This window comes from Cygnus atratus, chromosome 1 (genome assembly GCF_013377495.2).
Source record: "Cygnus atratus isolate AKBS03 ecotype Queensland, Australia chromosome 1, CAtr_DNAZoo_HiC_assembly, whole genome shotgun sequence".
NCBI lineage: Eukaryota > Metazoa > Chordata > Aves > Anseriformes > Anatidae > Cygnus > Cygnus atratus.
In genome coordinates, this window is record NC_066362.1 from 88779412 (window position 1) to 88796316 (window position 16905).

At 41.7% G+C, this 16905-nt stretch overlaps 1 protein-coding gene across 13 annotated transcripts in view; it reads right to left on the minus strand.

The window, feature by feature from the left end:
* Positions 1 to 16905, minus strand: part of EPHA3 (EPH receptor A3) — a 218298-nt gene that overhangs the window by 68578 nt on the left and 132815 nt on the right. For all 13 annotated transcript variants that reach the window (XM_035540651.2, XM_035540652.2, XM_035540647.2 and 10 more), the window contains 2 exons: positions 9056 to 9211; positions 8195 to 8530 (listed from right to left, as the gene is read on the minus strand). In XM_035540651.2, the coding sequence (XP_035396544.1) occupies positions 8195 to 8530; positions 9056 to 9211 (492 nt within the window). The remainder of the gene's footprint in view (positions 1 to 8194; positions 8531 to 9055; positions 9212 to 16905) is intronic.

A 16905-nucleotide genomic window follows, 5' to 3' on the forward strand; every position in this document is an offset into this window, starting at 1 on the left:
TTGGGATATAGATTGTAAAGTGCACACAACGCTTTCTAAATATGGATTTTATTTAACCAGGGAGCATCACACGTCATTTCTAAGTTGTGGAAGACTGTGCAGTCTAGCCTGACAGAAAGAAGGCTGAATGCAGAGATAGTGTCACAGTCCTCACAAACAATCAGAGACCCATATTCAAATAAAGCTTGGTGCCCAACTTGGTGTTGAATTTATTCCCTTGAAGTAACAGATTTCAAGCAAGCAGAACTCTAGTTCTGAGGAGGTTTGAACAGCTTTCCCTGGGAGCCAAGTAAGTCTTTGCCTTCAACAGACACGAAAACTTCTGATTTCTTCTTTATTTTAAATGTTTTTCCCCCAAGGTGAAGCTGAATAGATGGCTTGAAATTTTCTGTCTACAAATGACACACACAGATCAAGATATTAGAAACCAGCTACACCTACCCTTTTAAGACACTCCTCCCAGCAATCCTAATTTCTGTGCCTAGTGGCCAGTTTTGTTCTCAAAGCTTTTTTTTTTTTTTTTTTTTTTGACTATTTGTTGATACTAGCCCTTCACAAGAGCTCCCTTACTGCCTTACCTGTTACCTTTTTCTTTAACTACCTTATCCCTGCTGCATTTGAAAACTGCTACTTTTGGCAGCTAATACATTTAAGGAAGAGATAAAAAGAGGAATAAAACTAAATTTGATTAAATATATGTAACAGAATGGTCTGTATGTTTACATCTGAAGTAACTATGTGGTTGTTGTGGTTTTATCACATCGTTATTCATTAATCCAGAATGAATGAGAGAGAAAACTGGATTAGAGTCCTCTCCCAGAAGCGATACTGCCACACCGAGGTGCACAGGAGCAGCAACTATTGCAGCCATCTGTTTTCCTGCACCTTTTCATGCATGGTTTAAGTGATTAAGCAAAAATAGACTAAATAAATTGTTCTGCCTATTTTTTTTTTGAATTAAATATGAAAGATAAAAGGAGGAGGTTTCTGATAATCAGTCCACTACTCTTTTTGGAAGTCCTAAAATTATATGTGGGGTATCTTTTTATTATTATTCTTTATGCTGTAGATGTCCATAGATGCCTCAACTTGGATTCAGGGATGGTTTAAGTTTCCTATATAAAGAAACCTGTGCAGAGGAAGAAATAACCATTTCACAAGTGCAAAACTTTACTGTGAGGAGACCAAAATCCAGGTTTAGGCTTTGTTAGTCACTTAATGGAGGAGCATAATCACTTAATCATAAACACAGGTAGAAGTTAGCCCACAAAATATGAGGGCAGAGTCTGAGGAGGTCTCCTGTCAGAACACATCTCCTTTGCTCCTCTCCTGATGCTAGGATGCACAGCAGCACAAAGCTTGTTGGAATTGATTCAGTGGTGACACCAGCTTGTTGGCACTGAGCTCAGCTGCTATCGCCGGCTCGCAGCTGCACTGTGAAGACTTTGGAGGTTTACAAGGCCTTAACTCCTTAAGAACTAATCAAACATAAAACTACCTCTAAAGCTGTTACACTGTGCTTTTAGTGATTAAAAGAAAACAATCTATTTTATTATCAAGCAGGCACATAGTAAAGACACGAGGTATTAAAAGCCAAACGTTTGGGCATCAGCATAGGTTTACTTGGAAAATACAAAAGCTGTAATTATTGACAATGAACTTGCTTGCTAATCATTATTTTCCAAGAACCCTGGACTCTCTGAATCTTATTGGAAATAATTGAAGGAAAATACACATACAGAGTTTGGGTTTGGAGCCAGAATATTTAGCTTGACATGGAGAAGCTGCTGGATCCATTAAACCGCTGGTGCAGAAAAAATGCCACAGGCAAAACCTCTTGTTCCCACCTACCCTCTACAGATTTTTGACTTTGTTCTCTTTTCTCTGTCCCTGTGGCCCCTACGGTATAAACTGGACAACAGGATTTGCTACCTACTTGGTGACCCAAAGCTATCTGAATACAGCACATGGAAAATAAAAATATAACTGCACACAATCTCTCTTGGGACAACACTTCAATTTTCCAGACCTTAAGCAGTTCTTGCAGCTAGGAAGCCCAAAGACATTCTCAAACATAAATTAACTCTCTCCTTAGTAAAGCTGTACTAATGTAATGTAAACTTGTTTATAAACCAACTTGATTAGATCAGAGCAAATCCCACATTGGGGCACTCTTCCTGTGGAAGGTCCCAATTAATTTAACATTATAAAGTAGGAAAAAAATCCTTCTTGCACTAAGTGGGACTATGCAGAGGTTTGCAGCAGTTTTACTGGAATGCTCACATGGGATTTAAAACTGCTTTTCCCCATTATCAGGCATCCTAATATTCATGTGGGGAAAGCTAGTTAGTGGAAAGTAGGTCTCAATTTACTCCCTGCTGACTCTAAGGAGGGGAACCATAGCTGTTGAACAGAATACAACAATGATGTACAATACACTGAAGAATAAGAATGGATACTGAGGGGTCTCTGATGAAAACGCTTAGGAGGGAGGCATTAACCCACAAGCAATTTATCTAAATCAAATCTCCTCCTTTAAAGCAATCTGTTCTTATAGAGGTGTTCTGCAGAGTAATCTAATCCTACTGCAGTTTCTCCTGTTCATATATGCATAAACTTTATGTACTATGACAAATGGTAAGAGATTTGAAGTTATATTTGCTAAATAGCAAAACAAATGATTCAATAACACTCTCTTGAATTTCTTTGAAACAAGGATAGAGGTTGACAGCCCCTCCACACCCAGAGGCCTTACTCTCTCCAAACCGAGTATGTGGTTGGCACCATACTCCATGTATGTGGAGTTTACTCCCCCAAATTTCATTGAGAAGGCCTAGTTCTACAAATGAAAAGTTGAAGGTGAAAAGACGAGGGCAATTACTGATCAGTCCCTTCCAGCTGCTGCTATCCCCCTTTGCACACAATCACAGAAGGACTGAGGTGGGAAGGGGCCTTGCAGAAGCAGGGTCAGTTGGAGGAGGTTGCCCAGGTCCTCCGTTAGTTGGGTTTTGGATACCTCGACAGATGGAGATGCCACCATCTCTTTGGACAACCTGTTCCAGTGTTTAATCACACAGTAAAAAAGTTTGTTGTCTATGCTTAAACAGAATTTCTCATATTTCAGTCTGTGCCCAATGCCTCATCCTGTCACTGGACACCACTAGTAAGAGGAGCCTGGTTCCACCTTCTCTACACCCTCCCATTAGGAGTTTGTATGCATGGATAAGATCCCCCTGGGCCTTCTCTCCTTCAGGATAAACAGTCCCAGCTGTCTCCACCTCTCCTCACATGACAGAAGTTCCTGTCCCTTACATGTGTAAGGGACACATGTAAGACCCGTCTCTGGGCTCGCTTTGCTCTGCCCATGTCTCTCTTTGTACCGCAGGTGGGCCAAGCTGGACGCACCACACATGGCCTCACCAGGGCTGAGCAGAGGGGAAAGGTTACCTCCCTCGGCCTGCTGGCAACGCTCTTCCTATTACAGCTCCAGGTGCTGTTGGTTTTCATAGCTGCCAGGGCATGTAGCTGGCCCATGGTCAACTTGGCATCCATCAGAACCCCCAGGTCCTTTCCTGGAAAGCTGCTTTCCAGCCAGTTGGCCTCCGGCATCTCCTGGCATATGGGGTTATTCCTCCCCAGGTGCAGGAGGCAATCAGCTACAGAAATGGGGACGGCACTGGGACGCAAGGGACGGAAAAGGCTTCCTAAGACCTACCTGACAGATCAGCATCTGCTAGTGATGCAGATTTCTGCAAGTTCTGCAAGTTCTCCTTGTCTCCTCTGGATTGCAAAGATCACTGCAGAATATATGCCTATTTAAAGTGCAGCTAAGTCAATTAAGTACTTGATTAAAATACCAACATTTTGCTCAGCATTCCTGAGTCAATCCGCATGACACTGTGTGATACCATAAAAACACTGACATGGCAGAAAAAAACATTACTTTCCCGTGCAGTATTAGCAAAACATGTTCAGCACAGTTATTTCCCTGACCCACTGACCGTGTTTTGCATTGGAAAACCTCCTCCTTCAGTGCTGTAAAATGATGATCTAGTAGCATGACTGTGCTCTCCCTACCAAATCTTAGCCTTTCTTGAGTCAGTTTCACACCCTGTATCCCTTTAAAACCTCTTTGGGCTCCAGCGGGAGTTTTGTGCTTGCTACAGCCCAAACCCAGTAAATACAGCGCTGCCCTGACCTGGAATGAACAACTTTTGCCATTGGGTTCTTTATAACGCTCCAAGGAAGATTCCCCTTTCTGGTTTTACAGATACTAAAAACCAACCAAACAAAAAAGCACAAACTGTGACCAGAAAACCTATCAAACCTATATCTGTGCATAAGCACCTGATCACTCCAGCAGCAAGCCAGGCAGTGTGGCACAGCTGTCAGTCCCCCTGCATGGCACATTCACAATTAGCACACCACCTCGAGGGACACTGAATTCCAGACAACCTCCTGTAGCAGTCAGTGACCCTTTCTAAATGGGGTTGATTGGTATTATTAGGAGATAACATCTGTGTGGTGCAACATACTGATGTGAGGTGAGAGCCTCAGAGTGCTTCAATATAATTTGGAGGATGCCTTATCAAGCAGCAACAGAAGGCATGTACTACAGTGCAATCAAAGAGGATGACCAACAAGCTAAATTAAATAGAAATGTGTGCCCTTTCTCTTATTTTAGCTCCAAGGACAGAAAGACTTAACAGGATTAGAAATATTGCAGTGTCATATCTGTCTGTCTAGCCATATTTTGCAAGATACTTTTTTTTTTTTTTTCTTTTTTAAGATGTGTCTGCTCATTCATTCACCTTCACTGGAAGGAAATGAAAAAGTGTGGTAAAAATTATGACAGACAGAAAGAAGAAAAAAGCCCAATCCATTTCCCAAAATGATTTTGAATTTCCCTCAGTGCAGGCGACTAGATCTTGGTTTTACACCAGTTTTGTACTGTAAAGTGTCTCAACTTTCTTGAATTTTCAACGCCAGCAGAATCAGAGGCTGGATGTTTCAAACTTCACCACTGGCAACAAAGAACACCTTTTCTTTACTTCCAGATCAGGTTTGAAACTCTCTAGTAAAATCTTGCTATGGCTTTTAGCTACAGATTCTAGAGCTCAGAAGCACTGCATAGGCATCAGAGATTTTTTCAGCAACATTTAAAGTGTGTAAAGATGCAAGCATATGCAAATTACAAATATGTGCATGCATGTGTGTATATGATGTGTTTACATTTTAAAATGGAGCTGCTGTGAAAGCTGACTGACTTGTTAACATATCAGCTGAATTTACTTTAACACACACTGGCAGATCTCCCAATTACCATGTTACAGAAAATTAGTATTATGTATATTCTGATCTATTAAGCTGGTGATGGATGCGTAGGAAGAAACACCCATTTGTACATTGAGAAGCATGGAGAGAAAGGTTTGTTCACTTTTCAGTGGGACTTTGCAACTCAGAGACTCAGCAAACATAATACAGTTGATATGTCTCTTGTACAGAGCTTGTCTGAAGTAAAGATGTGCAATGTATGATTTTTACCTCCAAGAGAATTGCCATAAACATCTCATTTTTGTCATTAGAAAATCTAAACCATTCTCCAGGTCTGCCTGTGGCTCTTAGAAACTCATACACTCAGATGACAGTGTTTTATGAGTGTGAAGATGTTCTGCAGAAGAGTTTTCACTAAGTTGGGATGGACCCTGACAGCAGGTGAAAGAAGAACATGGATACTGAATCTCCAGCATTAAAACTGTAACTTCATCATGTCCATTGCAAGGGCACAGGGCTCTCAAATCATGGCTGGCAGAAGATAAAGAGCCTGGATTCAGGAGATCCCAGAGAAGAGTTATGGACCTTCTGTACTTCAATCCTCTCTGCAAAATTCACAGCCTGCTGACTAACACCTTTCCCTCCCTGGGCTTGCCATTGGCTCTGTCCCCAGGATCTGTCTGGCCATCCTGAGCTGCACCACCACGTGTGATACCCCATCCACACAACAACTCCCAAAGCAATATGCCCCTTCTCCTTTCTTGGGTCCAGCACAGCGTAGCTATTTAACCAAAGTTTTATCCAACTGGTAGGTACCTCTGTCCTTGAAGGAAAAGTACCTCTAGCCAGACAGTACAAATTACAGTGCTGGAGTCATGACTGGCTTTTGGGTCTTCTGGTTTCTTCCAGATCCAGCTCAACAGTGCTTTAAATCTTTTTTTGAAATGCCCCCTCAGTTAGATGTTATATTACAATGCAGTCTAAGATGTTCAGACTTTCTCTCCTCCCTCCCAGTTGTTTATGTTTTATGTATAACATGAACCAAAAATATGCCCCAGGTGTGTCCCTTCTATGATCTAACCAGGAAGGAAATGCTAGAGAAATTGTGTTCTTCTAATCACGCTTAGAAAGATGACTTATATGGGTATTTAAGGTCTAATTTTAGCAACTTACATAACTTCTAGTGGAAATCTAACAAAGTAAATCAATCAGCATGATCAAGAGACAGCACAATTAAACCTCTAATAACCTACATCACCTAAAAGTACTTAAAACAAAAATGCGTACAAGTAGAAAAACAACTTGCTTAAGCAGTCTGTAGGTTGCATTAAAAAAAATTGCTGTTGCCAGAAATGCCTTGACCCTGACAACCATGTCACAGGAGTCATGCATTCCAAAACAAAATCAAAATCTACCTTACATTGTAGTGCAAAGGCAGCGAGCTCTGGGCCCTAGGGAAGCGCATTGCAAAGCAGAAGACCTTTGCAGAGAAATACCTTTCACTGATCCTAGAGAGTTCATTTAATGAAGTGTCCCCAGGTGATTTCTATCTGCTACAATGATGAACAGGCTGAAAGGCAATATCTCTGGTATAGAAAACAGAAGCAAAGAGAGCAACTAAACAAAGGCTGCTCGAGGCACTGACACAAATATCCCCCCAAAATAACAGTAGCAAATTATTTGGAATGGACATAAAATGCATGTTTCAGAGCTGAAGTCAATGTCTAGATGAGAAAGAGATCACGAGAAGACAGTTCAACTGGGTAGATTCGCCTCTATGTGCCTACCGCATAGTTAGACGGTTCTCCAGAGCATTTGGAAATTTACTGACTGCTGTCAGAAAACCGTCTGTTCTCATATCTTTATGCCTCCCACTAGAGCAGATCTGTGATCTCAGGAAAAGAGACATGGCCTCCCTGGCGAAAAACATTGCGATAACATAGCTTGCTGGGAGAACGTCTACTTAGAATGATGTTAACTTGGTTTGTGCTTTCAGGAAGACAGAAGTGTAGGTATTTTAGGGATGTGGTGTGGGATGGGAGGAGGTGGGAGCAGACTTATCTCATACACACATGCTTTTAGCACAAAGCTTCCTGATGGTGAACAGCGGGAGTAGGACTACTGAAATTTCAGCATTTAGTCTCTTTCTTTACTGGCAAACGTGGCTCCAGCCTTGGTACCTAAACAAATGCTAGAGAAGAGTCTAGATTCTCCACATCTTTCAGATAAACGAAACCTTGTCAAAGGAGAAGCAAATGGTAGAATAGCACAGCAGTGACAAAAGCTCTGATCCAACAGTCTGGGCAGACTGCTGTGCTCATGCAGGGCCTCAATGACTTTAATAAGCCTTCACAGAAGCAGAGCAGTCCCTTTGCATACTGTCAACCACGATCCCAGGACCTAATTCAGTATGCAGCTCCACACCCCCATCATGTTGGCAGTAAGTCAGAATTGGTGAGACAACTTGCAAAGGAAAAAAAAAAAAAAGCAACATTTTAAACCTAATTTAATGTTAGCTTTTGATGTGACTAATATCAAAGCATTTTTTCACTTCTATTTAATCAAAATTAATCACTAAGGTTACTACAGTAATTTATGTTGGAGATTATTGAAATGAGTGTTTTATTAAAATCTGGTTTTATTAATAAAACACATTCTGGCTACGGGATCGTACAAGTCTGCTATTAGAGACTATTAACTGGGGACTGGGAGTTAATCATAACAGCCATGCTGCCAGGTCCTTTGACAGCAACACACACCGGGTTTGTTTCTGCTTTTACTTTTACTAGCACATTCAAGTCAATTAGTTACCCTAGCACAAGAGCATTCAGAGTAACTCCTGTAAAGCAGGGAACGGAGACAAATGTACACGTGTCTCAGTAGTTTTGAACAAAGAAACGGTAATCAGAAGGAGACTCACCAGCCTGATTAGTCGTGATGCTGACAGCAGCAAATTGTCTGGAAAGTGTACTCAAGTCAGATACCCCATTGACTGCATCAATCTCAAAAGTGTAATTAGTATGTGCCAAAAGGTCCACTACTGTCACCGTGGTGTTGGTGAGGCCAGTCTGACTGGGTAAGAATCGCACGTTGTCACTACATGGCTCACACAGCTTGCTGGTTCCTCCACATTTTTTGCAAATGATGTTGAAAGTGACATCTTTCCGACCTCCCGTGTCAAGGGGCCAGCTCCAGTCCAGGATAACAGACGTCTCATTGATGTTAGAGATAACGTTTCTTGGAGCAGAGGGTGGTCCTACAAAAGGAAAGCAAAGGCATGTGTTTTTCTGTAGTGTGCTAAGATGGGGGTAACAAGGATACAAAAATACAAAAGCAAGTAACATAAATAACCAAACTCCTCTAGTCATTCCTGTAGAGACTCCTGTAATACTTCACTGGACTACAGACCTAGACTCTCAAGGACCATGTTTTGGTATACACAATTAGTACTCTTAGAGAACAATTCAGGAATAAGGGCTGGTCTACTAGAGTTGTGCAGGACAGCTACTGGTAATTGCACTTGGATTTTGCTGAAGATATCGCTAACAGTTGAAAAATCCTAGCTCTCCTTTTGGGGTGAGACAGAGAATAACGAGGAGAAAGTGAAAAGAAAAAGGCATAAATCCAGCCCAAGAATCTTTGGTAGACTGTCCAACATGTAAGAAAACATGGGAGGCAGTGGATGGTTGACTGCAATGGAACATGAGAGGAAGCAAGCAAGCTGCTCAGATACAGATGGAGGAGCAAGAACGACAGCCCCGAGCACAATGATGCTACTCACTGGTGCAAGCCATGGATGGAGGGTCTTTCTCAGAGCGAAAGTAATTCTTTTCACACCTGCAGTTCAGAGACGCGTCTTCATAGGTAGAGCTGTGAGGTGGGCACTTAGCACACTTCACATTGCCAGCAGAGGCTTTGTAGAACCCAGGTCGACAGGCTGCAAAATGGTAAGAGTGGAGTTTTAAATTCCATGGATATCTTCATTTTAACAGGTGATCTAGTTATTATCCTGGAATCTATCCATATGTAGATCACATTCTGGGGGTGTTTATGGTCTAAAAACAGAGAGTTTTCTCATAATGAGAAAGCTGATAGAAATAAAACCTCTTAGTAGAACGAAGCTCTTCACAAATCAACTTAGATTTGTATTTAATTTTCCCTGTATAACAAAATAGAATATTGCACCACCAAGAAGAAACATTTTCTGTATTGCATTATGAGAACTTCACTTTTTTTTTTTCCTTCTTCTCTTCTGGTTAATTTACCAAAACATGGGCCCTGTCCTGCATAAGAAGCTAACTTTATCCTCTCCCTGTTGCCAAGGTTTGCCAACAAGGGGATGCTAATTATAACCTATGTCTATTCAGTTCAGCATGACTAAGCCAGCCAAAAGGAAGAAAATAACCTAAACAGTATAAAATGTATTCCAATTCTGAAGGACTATGCATCAAACTCAAAGAGCTGCTTCTGATCCTGATTGACTATTGGGAACTTTCATGGTCTGTACTATGAGGATGCTTTTTGCATTACCCAGTTCTCTAAGGATAGAGCTTGAACCCACAAAAGCTGCTTTTGACAAAGCCCTGGTAGTGATGTTTCATTAACATTTGCACACACCCTCTGTTTTGGCTCCTGTTGCATTTCAGACTGATTCATTGCCACATTTGCATCAGATGAAAACAGCCTTTGAAATAAGTTACAGAAATGAACAATCAAGTAAATAGCTTTTTATGAAAAACCCATGTAGTCAAATAACATGGTTGACTTCTTTCCGCTAAGATGATCTCACCATCTGAAAATCAAAAAAATATATATTAAACCCAAACCAGATAACACCACTCAGACTCTACTGTTCAGCTGCAGTTTCTCTCCAAGGCACGCGTTCCTCTCCGAACAGCATTTACCCAATGCAGTCGCACTGCTGACACCGGTCACCCTCAGGTCTGTACCCACAGCTACAACAGCAGCACACAAACAGACAACGTAACAAAAGTGAACGCATCTGAAAACATGTTCACCTTTTGCTATGCTTCTCTTCCACAGGAAACACTGTCTAATGCACTATCATGCTAGGAAAACTGCTTTTTGTGTCTGGGGTCCAGACAGTCTAGCTTGAATAAAATGGCCCTGGACCCGTCACTGATTTAAATGTTCATTTGAAGCCAAAGGTTTATCATCTTAGCATGAGGCTAAGCAGGCACACCTTGTTCATTTTTGCTTATGAACATGAGCTGATTGATAAATGTAGTATGCAGGATCGCATTCATTCATGTACTGCCCAAAGAGAAGGAAAAAAAAAAAGAGTTCAGATGAGCAGTTTGAGGTGAAAAAATGCCAGAATAAGTACCCCAACACCTTCGTAAGAGATGGAGGAGAGAGAGAAGCTACAGCATTAAAATGGCCATTCAGCTTCCACGTCACCATCCATAACTAAAATCCTAACTGAATTTCTGAGCTAGGCTAACTTGTTCATTAGTTCCCAGTGCCAAACACCCGAGTGGAACGCGCTAAAGGGAAATCAAAACCCAGCGCAGCCACACGTCCTGTTCTGATACATCTTAATAAAGAAAAACCTCCTTGCACAGCACTGAGCCCGGCTTGAGAAGTACAAAATGTTTCACAAAGAAGCGCTAATCTCAGCCACCCTTCAGCACTTCCCAGTCCTTGCAAATAGATGTTGCCTGGCTGCAGCTGCTACCTCCTACTGCCGCAGTACTGGAACAGCTGAGAAAGACATGTCCCGCTTCACGATCTCTCCTGCAAGCCCTAATGAAATAATCCCCGGGTTCAGCCTCTGATGCATGGTGCCACCAGGCAATCTGTGAAAGCAGAATTGCTAAAAATGACCTCACAGCAGAGCTTGCAGAGCCTAACACCAATCTATAGGATCTGGCACAGCCTGCCCTCCTTCAGTCAGGGCTGTTTTTGTTTCCATCTCCTCTGACGCTGCAAGGGTCTTTGGAGACTTTTGTTTGCTTAACTTGAGAAGAATAAAGGAAACCTTGACCCCTCTTAAACACCTCCGCTAGGAGGAAATACAGCAGAAACCAGAGTTGGCTTCTGGGGTTTTGTTGCTGTAGTAGTCCTCAGATCTCATCCCCTCCCAGCTATTGCCCCATGACAAGCAGGTCACACTTAGAGCAAGTCTCTGTTCTCCCTCCTGCTGACAGAGGAGCTTCTGATTATTTTATTGCCTTGTGGCACGGAATGGCTGTTCCTGGCCCACAGAAAAGAAGCGATTTCAACCCCATCCTTACCAGCACCACTCACCGAGAAAGGACATAAAAAACAAGCATCGTGCTGCCTCTATGTATACATTCACACAGCATGCCCATCAAAACTTCCTATGGAAACTCAAAACCAGTTATTAAACACTTAACCATATCTACTTAGCTTGAAGGGACATTTTTAAACTCATGGGAAAGCATACACCAGACAAAGACGTATTTATGAGTACATACAGCATAAATCTTTTTTTTTCTAATAATTGTATATACTAGCTTAACACAAAGATTAGAAAACGACTAATAACGTAAAACTGAACCTTTGTCATGTGCTTGGTCTTCCTACAAGAACCAATTTCAACTGCTTATGAAACATAATTTATTCGTAGCATTGTTAACACCTGAGCATTCATTCATGGAATGCAACTACATTAAGATTGCTTATTTTGGGACACATTCAAAGCACCACCAACATTTTAATACGATAATGAATTAAACATCAGTAAACAAGCTTGCACAAGCAGTAGACTTATTTTGTGGGGGTAAGGATGAGAAAGGAAGGAATCAAATGGCTCCATTAAGAAGCGCCTCATATGAAAACCTGCAAACCCCATTTAAAAAAGTTGGTGGTTTTGTGGGGAAGGAGAAGAAACGAAGAAGCAGGAGTATGCAGGAGGCATTCTGCTTGAGCCAGATCAGGCTTTTTCTTTTCCAGAGGGACAGAGAGGTCCCTGTTTCAGGTTGTTGCCACCACTGCACTGAGCGAGTAGTTGGGTTGGTGGGAGGCGCTGCTTGAACCCTGCCGTCCCTGCACATCCTAGCGAGGGCATCCCAGTCTCAGAGCTTCCCCTCGGGCTGTCTTGTGCTTGCTGTCTCTGTCTGTCAGACCAATTTAAGATTATTCAGCACTACAGCCCACAGGAGAAAAAAAAAAAAAAAGCAATTATATTTGAAATTGAAGCCTGGAATGGGGCTGTGCCAATAAGAAGCCATCTCAATGCATTTACTATTATTATTTTCCTAATAATTTCTTATTTCTGGTATATAAAAGAGCCAAAGTCTTTAATTCAAAAGGCATTCCTCTTTATGTCAGAAAAACTGGATTACATGAACTAATGGAAGAAAGTTTGGCTTTTTTAGGTGAACAGCTTCGATTTCAGTCAAGTTGAAAATAAAAGCACTAGCACACCAAGTCTTCACTGAATCTGTAATTTCAGCATGGGAATCAGTTGTGAGAAGCACTTGATTTTCCTTAACGTTTTCTTTTAGAAGCCAAGGAATTTTACTTTCCCTCACTTCCACGTTGTTTTCAAGTGGAAGACAAAAATGAGGCTATCCATTTCTTTAGTCGCTTAATACACTCAGTTTAGTAATAGGTTAGTGTTTTAAAAGAAAAAAAAATGGGGGAGGAGGGGACCACGAGCCTATATTTGTGTGTTTTTCATGTCAAGCATTCAAAGCCATCCAAATTCTTGGTAGCAGTAGTGCGGACACAGGGCTGGCAGAAGGGCTGCTTGCAGCTGACTCTAGACCCTGGTGCTGCCACCACTGCTGTGGCCCCAGTGCCTGCTCCCTTCCTCAGAAGTGTTCAGAGCAGGGGGTGGTGAGAAATTGTCCCCAGGGTCCTTCACTGCCACTGCTGGGTGGTGTGGAGGAGAGCAAGTAGCCTCCTCCCCACTGCCTGCAGCTGTCGCTGGTGAGAACTAACCTCCAGAGCAGGCTGGTAGAGGGGGAAGACATGAGAGCAAATATGAGCAATAGGCTAGGAATAAAAACCTCTCAAGACACCAAAAGGGAGTAAAAGAAAATTTGAGGGTCTCTATATATGCGATGTACACCATACAGCAAGGCTGTTTGGTTTTGCTTCTTAAGATCTCCTCAAGTCAGATGCCCGATACCTGTTGGCACTGGTACCTCCTGCACTAACTCCAATCAGAAATAATTTAAAACTGTATTTGGTCTGACTTCAGTCTCTTCTGCATGAGTGAGAGCTACACTGGCATCATTGGAGCTGCCTGCTGGTAAGAGTTTCAGGACTGCAGTTGTCTTCGTTAATGTGTAAAAATGAGTTCCCTTAAGCTAAAGTTGATGAGCGTCTTAGAGACTGGGGAAAGTTACTTCAGTGAAAGAAAAATAAATGTATGCAGCAATCCCTGGTAGTTACTGCTAAAAGAAATGAGACCGTCTTTTCAACAGCCAGGTAAGCTTTGCCTCTGCCTGATGTGTTTGACTTAGAGAGGAAAACACGTTCCTAATTAAACGTTAAACGATTGGCTTCAACCTGAATTAACTTGAAATTAAAATCTAAAGCCATCAGGGGCATTTCAGTATTCAGACCACCTCATGGCTCTACCGCACCAGCCCTGCCAGGGCCCCTTGGTGGGCACAAGGGCACCGCAGCTGCCCCTTGCTCCCCGTGTCACTGGGCCTCCCTCCGCTCCTTGTGCCAGGAACGGAGGTGCCAGGCTTCGGGGCAAGGCCTAGGCCATGCAGCGTGCTAGAGGTGGATATGGCTGCGGCCACCAAGCGATCAGAGTTCCCCTGTTGTTTGAGAAGACAGCCCGAGGGCAAAATGCCACTGTGGCACTGAACCACAGCACTTGGCATGTAAAGGAAGGTAAAGCACCTTCACACCCATACACCTGTGTGCGCACAAAATGAGATGTGACACAGCTGTCAGCTTGTGAAAACAGATGACATAACCAGCAGCATAGATTAACCTTATAAAACTCTTAAAACCATTTTGTTTTCCTTGGGCAAGTCATCTCTTTCCCTTCCTGCACTTGTTTATACCTCTGGTAAACAACAAAAAGATGAAAACCATGATTAACTTTAAATGAAGACGACTTCACAACTGCTCATTTCACACTTCCATCACAAATTATATCCAGCCATATGTGTCGTTCATGCCCTATATTAAAAATAACACCATGTAGATGTGCTATAGTTCTGGCTCAGATATATGAGGAGTAGGAAATGAAGGTAAAATTCTGTCTTGACTCATCCCATCACCAGTTTCTATCACACATCATTCACTACACGGAAAATGTGTCATTTTTCTTCCCTTGCTCATTACAGCACCCTGCTCAGCAGGAAACACTGCATTATAATGTAGGTTTCCTGCAAAATCCTTCAGAGCAGGGAAACAATCTTCAGCAGATCTCACTGTTCATTAGCATATGAAAAGCCACAATCTATGGCATTACATAGGTGCACATCTTTTCTCTTTCTGGGCCTCTAGGTATCTTCTTGTACAGCTACATAACCCAGACAGGTTTCTAAAAACTACGACATATTTTCAATTCTTATTTCCATTGGACTTAAGACAAGCTTTTTGTCATTGGCTCTGAATAAACAGTATGATACCACTTAAGGGAGCAAGCCTCAGAGCCAAGTATTACACCTTACAGTAGGAACAGAGACAGAGACCTGAATGTCACTGTTCCATTGTACATCAACAACTCCCTGTACTTGCTGAGGAGGAGGAGAAGGAAGAGGAAGAGGGAAGGCTCTCCATCTGGTGGGGATGCCCACTACAGGCTGCTGCACCAGCAGCGTATGTTTTCTCTTTGATGGGCTGTGGTGCTGCTATAAACTCTATGCTGACCATTCTGCTTGTTGGGGAAATAAAAGCTTACAATTATTCTTTCACCAAGATGTAACAGACACCATCTTCGCTGCAGTCTTCACCATGCTACACATAATACCTGAAATAATTACAAAACTGGCCAGCAGAAAAAGCAACCCAGCCATTTTTGTGAAGCATTATCAGCAAATCAATAAAGTCCCATATTGTATTTTCTGTGCACAAGACATACATTTTACTCTGAAAATGGAGACAGAAAATTAAGAGTTGCATTTTAAATATTAAACTGATTTACCAGCACTATTTCCATTATTAGCTTTGCAATAGCTCTGGAAAAATACAGCTATTTATTACTATAACTTATCTTCTGGGGGGAAGACCACTGCAGAAGGAAACATGGATCGTGTACACTTGCATCTGTTGACGGGAAAATACAGGAATCACAGCCAAAGCTGTTGGCAGATGTGAAAAACTACTTCAGCTGTCCACAACTGGAAGAGATCAACAATTAACAAGACCAACACAATTCCTTTCCTATCACTAGACCTCCTCCGACAGCAAGACGTCCACAACCCGAGGGTTCAGGAAATGCTCTCTTCTCTCCACCATTTCCTACCCCTTCAGTCCCTCTCTCTGTGCATGCAGCAAGGATTCGCTTCAGTGTGACACTGCAATGCCATGCAATGCCTCTAGAAAAATCATCTCTGGAATGAGCACTTTACTTTTTTTTTTTTTTTTTTGCACCTGAAAGCTGCTGCCAGTACAAAAAAACATATTCAGTAGTATTTAATCTTACTCATGAGTAAATTTCTGCTTTTTCCTCCCCACTTCATATTTTATAGTGATCTGTGACCTTAATGTATTTTAATCAGATGCTTTTTAAATTGGCTTTACTCCCAGGTCAAGTCATTCAGCAGAAACAATTCCTGTTCTTTGTTTAATAACTGTTACTGGCAGACATATTAATTATATGCACATAAGAGATAGCTTTATCCTAAGGGAATAACACTGCACCTTTCAACCACAGCCTGTAACAGTTTCATGTTATGCCTTGAAGGCTTTTGCATCTCTTTTTATGAAGTGCATTACGGCCATGATTGCTACCAGCAGTATTGTTAGAAGTGCAATGTCAAAGATAGTCGGTCCTAAATGCAGCATTACAGTACAGATGTACTTGGTTGTGGGTACGCAAATATCTTGCTCTAAAATGCATAAGGCATTTCGGCTCGTTCACAGGCATTTTTTTTTTTTTTTGAGAAAAAGAAATCTTTCATTAACAGGAAAACACTGAGAACCACAGCCTTGATTCAGAATTTAAAGAAAATAAACAAAGTTCTACCTTAATTCCACCCATACTTAGTGAATCACTTGAGCAAGTATTTAAACAGGGAATTTAATAAACCCATGTTTATAAGCAGTGTCTTTCACTTTCCCTAAACAAGATGTTTTCCCGAAGCAGAGCCTGGACATGCTGAGATATATTAAACTGTCATTTTGTCAAACAAAGAAATCCCATGTTCTGTTTCTTTAGAAGTTAATTTAATCCACACAGAGATGAAAAATAACTTCCTAATTAAGAAGCATTTCCCCCCCAAAAAAGTAAATTAAAGAAATACCAGAAAAAAATACCCACCATCAGCTTCAATGGGGGGAGGGAGAGAGGAAGTTGTAGAAACACACACACACACAAAGAAATCTGAGAGTTTTAAATGACCATTTGGCAAGGATAGAAAGTCATGAGATACTTTTTCCTTGAACTAAAATTACACTATGGACTCTTCCAAGGCAAAGGAGATGTAGGATCCCAACAGCTTCAAACAA